Source organism: Bombus vosnesenskii, unplaced genomic scaffold (genome assembly GCF_011952255.1).
Source record: "Bombus vosnesenskii isolate JDL3184/JDL3185 unplaced genomic scaffold, Bvos_JDL3184-5_v1.1 scf7180000013315, whole genome shotgun sequence".
Classification (NCBI taxonomy): Eukaryota; Metazoa; Arthropoda; class Insecta; order Hymenoptera; family Apidae; genus Bombus; species Bombus vosnesenskii.
Genome location: NW_022882961.1, coordinates 1,454,595 through 1,464,244, shown reverse-complemented (window position 1 = coordinate 1,464,244; position 9,650 = coordinate 1,454,595). Strand labels below are relative to the sequence as shown.

Below are 9,650 nucleotides of genomic sequence, written 5' to 3'. Positions count from 1 at the left end.
TTTTTTTTTTTTTAAGTTTCATTATACTTAGGTCTTCTTCCTTAATAAATCAGTTTTACAACTTTAACCCTCTCATATAAAGATTCTATAACAATATATCCTTAAAACTTTGTACTTGATAATTTAATTTTTAGACAGGCGTTCAAAGTATGAAAGACACGTCGTAGAAACAACAAAAATCAGCTAGCATTTAGTACGAGTTTAACAAAATAGACTCAAGTCCTACCAAATCGTAAATTACGATAAAAATGCGAAACTAATTATCGTAACAGAGAGTGCAATTAATCGTGGTTAGAATATAAAGTACATATTACGCGATAATGCAAGTAGCGATAAACTAAGCATACTATTATGAAACTACTATTAATTATTATTTATCTATCAAACGTATTAATTCGTATAGTAGTACACTAATATAATAAATAAAGTCTGTACGAATGAAACTGCATTTTATAGAGCGCCAAGTCTTGTGACTTTAACTCTGGTACACGTAACACAGAACACAAGAAAAATTCTTTAAACCTATGAAATAGCATAATTCACATACTTGTATACAATATATTATATATTAATTTAATTGACGTAGTAATTGTTCTCAAATGGAATGTTCATAAAGTAAGACGTTTCATACTTTACACGTTTTAAATAACTCGTAGTCATCTTTTAAAATGTACAATAAAATTTACATATGAGAGGGTTAAACTTGGACCGGCATCCGATTGTGCCACGTTTCACGCTATTACTCGGACAGCCGTTTCTAATTGGCACATTTGCGCCACTTAGAACGTCGTTTATTCTTAATATCGAATCGCTTGTTCACAGAGCAAAATACCAAGGAACAAAAACGGAAGGTTTCTGTTCGCACATATTGGCCTTGAAAAAACTAGTCTTTCTTTAGATATTCTCTAAACATATAGCCTAACATAAGAGTAGAAATCTGAAATATTACATCGATGGAGATGATAGCAAAAAATAACTTTTAGTTATTTAAGCTAGAAATAGGCTATGTAAGGAGATTGTTACGCATACTCGGGAAGAACATCAATCTGGTACATGATAATAAAGGTTACACCCTAATCAGAATCTTCTTCTATGGTTGGAGGTAACATAGCAAGATGTTGTGAACTAAGTATCCCTCTGGAAAGCGCATACTCTGCCAGAGCACGATGACAGAAAACGTATTGGTCTGGCATTTGAATACTGTAGGCCCTCTGTGCTCGGATTTTTTCCACAGTTCCACGAATGTCTACAGTTCCAGTATCTTCTAGTCGCGATATGCAAATATCTAATGTGCAAAATGTTCCTAGAACAATAACATCCCGCGATAAGTGTCTTTGTTCTACTCTCTAAACGTTTTCTTTAAAACTCGCGTGAATATCGGCATTTATACCTGTCCTTCCTATTCCTGCACTGCAATGAACAACTATAGGAGGTCCTCGTGGATGTCCAGCCCACGTATCTCCTCTACTAGCAAGTAATTTATTTTGTTGTTGTCTTACTAAGGCTAGAAACTGTAACAGAGCTCTGGCCGATTGTGGGACACCGTAATCCGGCCACGCGGTGTACAGCATATGGCAAACTTCCCTTGCCTCGTCAGTCTAAAATAAAAGCGTAATGTATTTATCGATTAGAAACTTCTAAACATCGAGGGCGTCAGTTCCCGTCCTTGAAAGTTAAGCCAACACCGAGACATACCTTGTTGTTTGTAAGAAGAAGCATTGATATCGTATAATCGGGATTCGTATCAACCTCAAGAGTGGTTACTGTAAAACCTCCCGCTTGTACTTCATCTCCCGGTTCCGGTCCCCAATATTGTGCACATTTCGTGCGACCTCTTTCCACCACTCTAAAATCCATCAAAAATTATAGATATCTTTCCGGTTGAATATCAAAGCAATCAGGGAAATGTGCCTTTATCGATCTACCTTGTGGTCATAACGACAACGAGCGTTTGCTGTTCCCAAATCATTCTCCAGAAATCACCGCAAGTTTTCGGCAGCGGACCCTGTGTGCTAATAAACGCGTTCTTCTGTTTGTAACCGTCAACAAAATTAGCATTTATGTAATCCGATGTGGCGTCCCCGTCTATTTGCGACAGGCACACTCTACTATGATCGTAGCAAAGCACGTCTGTGTACCGGTTCTTCGACTGATTCGATCTTAATCTGAAAAATGTATCGAAAATTGTTTGTTAAACGACGATTCGGTGATAATCCTACGAAACATATTTCTCAAAGAATACAGCCTTCGCGTACTTTGCATTATTGAAGGAACCTTCGGGCGGTCTTTGCCTAATTTCTGTGTACTCCGCTATGAGACCTGCGCGTCCTCTCGAATGAATCTCTTCGATGAGTTGTTCCATGCTAACGGCCTGAATGCCGAGATCCCCGTGTAGGCTATCGTCGTCGCTAAACCCTGAACTAGCTGAGGACGGAGGCTGTACTGGAGATGGTGCCTCATCGGTTCCCATCCAGATATCACCATTCGTAATCTCGATATCTCCAATATTGGAGATACCATTTTTAACTTTGTTTTTATCGATTATAGGACTAGTTGAGCTACTGACCGTAGTTCCATTGGGATTTTGAACCGTGTGGTTTTTCGATGTGGGCGAAAGAGGAGTACCCACTCTGGGGGTAACCTACACATATAAGAAATCCATGAATCATTGTTGAAGAATTCTTTTGGCATCTACTAGAACAAATGGAAGCAATTAGAATACTGACCTCACAAAGCTCACCCCCTCCCCTGTTTGTCATGGATTTAAGACAGTGGAGAAGCCATGCCTCATGCTGTATCTCCAATGTGCCGCCCAAGCGATGCGGTAATGATTCCCGCGGGATATGTAACGTTAATTGAGGAATGGATACGGTGAATACTCTGTCCCTCAACTTTTCACGCACGAATAATCGAAGGATCTTGAAGGGTGCTTTGAACCACAGCGGTGCAGTCACTATTAAGACTTTTTTTAATTTTGCTGGATAACCACCCTGAAACAATACGACATCGTTATAGTACGTATACTCGACCGAAATTATTATAGTTCAATATTTACATTTTCCATCTTACATGCGACACCGTAAAGTATAAAACTGAAAATAATGGAACATATGCTTATAAACGAATTATTTACGCAAAGTAGTAAACTGCAGAAACAAAGTAATAAAAAAAGAATAATCGAATAATCGATCAGTTTATAACATACAGTTTATTTTTATATAACGATATTATTATAAAAAAAAAAAAACATTGCGTGCATCGCGCGTCTATGTGTTTGTGTTTAAAGATAAAAGATATTAAAAAACGATCGGTTAACGCGAGTGCATGATTTATTTTCGAAATGGAGCGACTTTCAAATTTGACCTTTGCAAGACGATGCAATAATAGAATAGTATATAAACCGAGAACTACGTTTTAGTGCCAACTGCAAGCAATCTTCGAATATATGTTTTACACGCGAAGGGGTTTCGTTCTAGAGGAAAACTACGGAATTACGTGGCACGAGTTTCGATCCAATTTAACGGTAAACCTGTCTTATAGGCTAGTTACGCGTTGCATCAAACGATGCAAAATTCAATTGAACTGGGACAAACGATTCATAGGCACGGGGTCGACGAACATTCAAGATTTCAGATCAATAGGGACGTGTAATGCGTGAAAAATTCTTTCTCACTTCTGGAGTTGTGCAAAATGCAGGAAACACGGTAACTTAACCCTCGGTACCCTCTGTGGTGTGTATAGAGGGCGGAAGTACCGTAACGGCAACGACGTCAGCAGCAGCAGCAGCACCACTACATCTTTATGATCTTAAGCGCACAAACTCTATTACATCGAAACCCCGCGAAAACACGACGAAAAAGTGTCGACGTCTTGAAGCTGTTTCGAATCGATTCAGAACGATTACCGATCGCTATACAAACAGATTTCCTATATCGAAGATCGTGACAGATGAAAATCGGGATCGAGGAAGTTACATACGAGGGTATTTTGGAGTGATACGAACACTTGAGCACAATCAATCAATAGATTAGAATTTTCGTTTACCGTATGTCGCGAAAAGGTGCACCGTAAGCGAATATTTTATCGGGCATCGATGACACAAGCTCGTTAGGCGATCTACCTATCAAACGACGGATCGTAGAACGTGGATTATCTAGTGTACGAACGAAGCGCCGATGAAACGATAAATCGAGCGCTCTCGATCGGCTTGAAATTCGATTAATCACCAGGGTATATCCAGTGGTCGTTGAATCGATGGAATCGAAATCACTGCCGACACTCGGTCAGTCAATCGATAGCGTGAAATTAGAATAACCGTTTTCTACGGTTGACGAGCATAACTCGCGCTGCTACAGTTCCCGATTGTTACAACGTCATTCTCGTGCCGCGGAGTGGTTGGTTTGCGTATTCGGATGGAACAACGCGACGATTCGACAACTCGAAGAAATTACAGCGATCCAAACGGTGGAATCAGGTTGTAACTTCTTCCGAACTGTGCACGATAATGCCGCAAAGGGGTCACGATGATTACTGACCACGAGCGTCGCGACGTTATCCCGCGCATGCGCGCCAACGACCCCTTCTTTTTACCACCGCTCTAGCATCCCTTACACGAATTTCTTTCTCTCCCCGGTAAAGGTGCGATCCTACGTGCGGTGACGTATTATGTCAGTGTCTCTCAACCCGAGGACCTATTCTTGCTTCACGTCCGGTACTTTGGCAATCAGAATTCGTTGAAATATGTGAATCGTGTTGCGTACAATCCGGGGGTTATCAACCTCTAAAACTCGCCACCGCTAAAACTAGAACGTTCCGCATTATTTTTAACCGCAGATCTGACTACGTAAACAAAATATCACCTTCACCGTGTAGCACCTTTTTCTAGTTTTTAATGCGAACGCCCTTGAGGAACGTGATTTTGAAGCGGGTCACGTTATTTTTACCATGATACGAACTTTAATTTATCAGTCCATAACCGATGAAAAGACGAAACTTTATCGGGAAAAGTAGTAGTCAGTCCGCGACCGATTATACGCTACAGACGGGCATAATAGAGCGGAAAATGAAAGAGTATCGGAACGTTATTAGTCGAATAGAAAGCGATCACGTACCTTTATGCATTTTCCTTTTATATACTTCCCCTAGACATGCGTTTCAGAATAGAATTCTACTTTATCCCCGGTTCCTAATAAATAATCCGACTAAACTGATGATTATTTTTACCTCGGTGCCCGGTGACGTAAAAATGTTCGTTAGAAATAGTTTCACGAATATCCTATAACTGCGTCATTTCGACCAAAACCTTTGAAACTCCCTTGCCTCGCTCACAATGCGCGGCTCACTGGGCAATTGCAAGTGGGTTTCCGTGAAGCGTTAACGACCCCTTAAACTTCCCTGTTCTTTGAGATACACCCTTCTATGTACCCCACCAGCAGACGCTTCGGAATTACTTTATGTATTGCTCCGTATTATATAATCGAGATTCTAAGCGACCCGCTCCTTCCCTTTTTGCCACCAACTAGGAGGTACAACGGTCCAATACACGCGTCTCAAATATTTTCTAGCGTGCAACGTTACGCATTCGCATATTAGGCTAATCTTTTTCACAGACTGGCGACACATGCGTGCATTACACGGTCTGATTTCGTCCGTGGTACGAATAAAAGCCAAAGATGTTGATTAAATTTCCTGTGTAAAGATAATGGCCTACATTCGGAACGATCCGTTGCTACCAACAAAGCCTCTTTGTTTCTCGGTGCTCTGTAAACTCCGGACGTAGATTCGTGAATGAGCCAAGGTGAATATCGAGAATGGTAAATTTGTTAAGTCGCGGGAGTATATATCAAGTTTCTGTCAAAGAGTAGTAAATTTATTTATTCAGGATTTAACAGTGTTTATAATAACTGACTTAAATTTAACGAGGTGTGTCATCATTCTGGCGCTACTTTTTTGTATCTCGATAGAGTTAAATAATAAATATATGTACAAGGGATGCGTAGATCGTTTTGAGATCGCGCGTGCACGGATGTGAAACTTACCTTTAAGAGGGTGAGAATCTTTTGGGAGAGGTCATAGTCGAAATTCTGGTATTTGCTATCCGACATGTCATAAATAAAAACCAGACCGTGCTTTTGAGTTTCTACACTTTCTAGCGCTGCATCTAACTGGTACACCACACCCTGTAACGAGACAGTGAAAGTTCCATTATTAATAATTTACAACGTCTCTTATGGTATAATCTTCTATCAAGCTTTTGTAAGTACACACTCACTTGTAACGTTGTCTGGTGCGTGGTATTTTGTGGAAGGTGTAAATGTGCTGTAAAAATAGCTATGGCTGCCCCTGTAGCGTCCCTCGAAGGCTACAACATTTTCACAAATGCATCGTATAAACATCATGTAATCGAGAACGCCAGATCACATTCAGACTCTTTTTAACGAAAATTGGGAACTTACTAAAACTGTAAATTTTCCTGTGCGTAATTCACTGAGCAAAGGTTCCTGAGTAGGGTACAAAAGTGCAAGACCCTCTCGCCTTCTGGTGGCTTCGTGCTGTTCGTACAACGCTAATGCTCTCGCGACTTCAAATTTCCTCGCTGTTAAAAATTTCACAGCCGTGCTCCACGATACTGGACCGGCTCTTCTTCCAGCCCGGCATTTATTAACTGCTTCTATAAATTCTTTCGTGGCCTGTAAACACAACGAGATTGATCAGACATTTTTCAACAAAGCAGATCTTGTTAAATTTGAAATTTATTTCACATTAAATTTAACATTAACACAAAACACTTTCCTTTAATCATCAACTGCTTTCTCCGCTTAAATGGCTTTTTATATATCCCGACAAAAAACGCTAATTCGTAGAATGCGCGAAATTCTAATAAGAGGAAGATGATCATTAATCAAAAAGAAGATTATACGAGACACGTTTGGAACAATGGTATAGTCTCGCAACATTTCTACACTGTCGAAACGCGTAACAGTCATTCGTCAATGATTTGTGTACATGCCCTGGGTACCGATCTAACTTCCGGTGCCCGACTACCTACCCACCGGCAACTTCCGCCATAGTACGCTCGCCGGGGACCGGTGTGGTAAATGGATAGATTCATTCCAGGGTCAAGAAATTTAATATCGTAAATCGATACTTTAATAAAGCTTTGCTAACCGACAGTTCTCGCTTTGTTTTAATTCCAACGTCACGTTTTGCTTATGAAAGACGTACACATTCTATTTAATGCCACGATTGAATTTTTAGAGCGGAAGATTCGTCGTTTTCCGCGACGCAGACCATATAAAGCCACAAAATCCTTTTGTTTATCAACCTCATACTATTCGATGATTTATTTGTCACGATATATGACAATTTTTCTATCGAAATTGTACATAAATCTTGACATATTCACGAGAAATAAGATAATACGATGTTCCGAGAATTCTCAGTCGATAAAAAGATCGAACATTATTGTCACGATGACAATGTCTAGTTATACAAACATTGATGATTAAAGCACGATGTACACACGCGAGTCTATCTATCGCACTTGTTTAATATATTCAACGTTGAGTAGTGTAATCGCAGTTGCAATTCGTCGAAAGACATTCCTGAAGCTCTATCGAGCAGGAAGAATTTAGTTCTTTTGCCATTTCCGTTGAAAATCATCGGGAAGATTCAAAGGATCAGCGCCAGAGAAACGAGCAATGTTTATATTACGCGGTTGTAAACACGTACGTGATGTAGGGATCGAAGTAAAAAAAAGATCGCGATCGATCGTTTCGAGATGTCGGCGAGATCGGTTGAAACAATTTTTGGATACAATATATTCTATACGAGACGATAGATAATCGCTTACCTGTTCTTGCTCGACAGTTAACGTGGCTGCCATTTTGACTTAACGCACTGACATAACCGAAGAATCGCACTAGCACGTACTTGTTTTCGACTCTATCCTAACGATCCTCTGTCTGTGGCTACACATTTTGTTTCCACACCAAAACGCACAACACTATCCTTATGACCGACTGGTCGAAGCGATGACAAAAACAAGTGAATTGGTCCGGCACTCGTTCATTGTCCGACGCTTGACACAGCTATAGCAGAACCGCTCCGACCCGTTCAGACGCTCGATCGTCTTTCTCTCCGTAGGTTGAGCGCCATCTTGGAAGCGTGAGTGTGTAGGCGACACTATACCATACTATACATTAACTACAGATTTGTACCATAGTTTATCGGTCGCCTGTCCTTCTCACGCCGGATATGCTATCATTGGCCGAGTATAGTTAACGTCGAAAGCCTCTCTGACTCCCCAAGTCTTATACGATTTCGTGCAAATTCAACGCCGGAAACAAGCCAGGTGTGTTTTGGAACGGAAGCAGAATCGTTGTTAGTATATTATAATCCGGACACGTATCGGTACGTGTTTCAATGCGCGCGCTCGAATACCGGTCACGTATATATTAATATGCTTTCAGAGGATCTCGCAGAATTTTCGCAAAAAAGGCTCCAAAATTCTTGCGCTTTATAAATTGTATCAGCGAATTTGTTGACGCGCGTCTGGCAGATACACAAAATCAATTTTTTGTCGGTAACGTGGGGCAACGCAGTCAATGAACGAGCGGTTCATTCTCGTACTTCAGTCCCGTTTTGAACCCAATTTGAACATTTCAATCTCGAGCGATATATGGATCGAAATTAATTTGAATACGTCAGATGCCGTTGACGTGATTGATATTTTAATATCCTGAATACCACGCCGTTAATACGTACTACGATGCGTGAGAGAAATCACCGTCGAAACGTTGCCAATAAGCAACAAGTTAGCGTGCGAGCTATACGCAACAAGTCTCATAATAGAATTAAGTTTTTGTACGTTTGTACGAACTTGGGAAAACAAAGTTAAATGTATTTCTTCGTATAAATTCGATTCGTGTCTAGGAGCGTGGTTAAATGTAACGAATAAAGGTACGCAGACTGTATTTTTTTTTTTTTTTTTTGTAATATAAACATTTTTCTTATTCAAACGTATGTTCTTACATTTACACAGTACAAAAAATTATACTCAGACCTGCCGGCCCGCGGTTCATAATTGCTATGACTGGGGGCGACCGGTGATGGGGTAGTGTAGGACTTTGGGGGTGGATATTTTATAGGAGTTTTAAGGGCTGTACAATTGTCTCATCCATTCCATTCCGCCCCCAATACACGGCCCCTTGTTCTCATTCTCGCTCTCACTCACTCGTGTATTCTTCCCGGAATTTCGCTCAAAAAAACAACACACGCACGCGTTTATGCAGTTACATACAAGCAATCTTTCGTAATCACCTTCATTTATACACTGACGTTCGATAGTCGTGCTTCGCATCATGTTCGTATTCAGCAACATTTAAATATCGGTATTTCTTCGTTATAATTAATCGTAATAATGATAATCATAATCATAATAATTAATTAATAATAATTAATAATGGTATAATAAACTATCTATCTACGCGTGTAAGGTGTATTCTTTTGTCCATGGTTTATGGAGTGTGTAATCCCTTAAAGCCTAACTTTCTTTCGTATTTATATATGTATATGTATACATATAAGTATGTATAAATGTATTTACATACACGTAGCGGGAGAACGAATAATAGCTTTGTCTGCAGCAA

General features: G+C 40.1%; 1 protein-coding gene across 1 annotated transcript; it reads right to left on the bottom strand.

Moving 5' to 3' along the window:
- Positions 1 to 8,176, bottom strand: LOC117235304 (tyrosine-protein phosphatase non-receptor type 9). The gene is made up of 10 exons (XM_033497196.1): positions 7,853 to 8,176; positions 6,456 to 6,689; positions 6,272 to 6,361; positions 6,039 to 6,179; positions 2,727 to 2,990; positions 2,256 to 2,641; positions 1,926 to 2,165; positions 1,696 to 1,846; positions 1,391 to 1,598; positions 1 to 1,303 (listed from the first exon to the last, which is right to left on the bottom strand). Exons 1-10 carry the CDS (start codon positions 7,883 to 7,885, stop codon positions 1,074 to 1,076), a joined length of 1,977 nt encoding a protein of 658 aa, XP_033353087.1. The 5' UTR covers positions 7,886 to 8,176; the 3' UTR covers positions 1 to 1,073.
- Between the last annotated feature and the right edge of the window lie 1,474 nt (positions 8,177 to 9,650).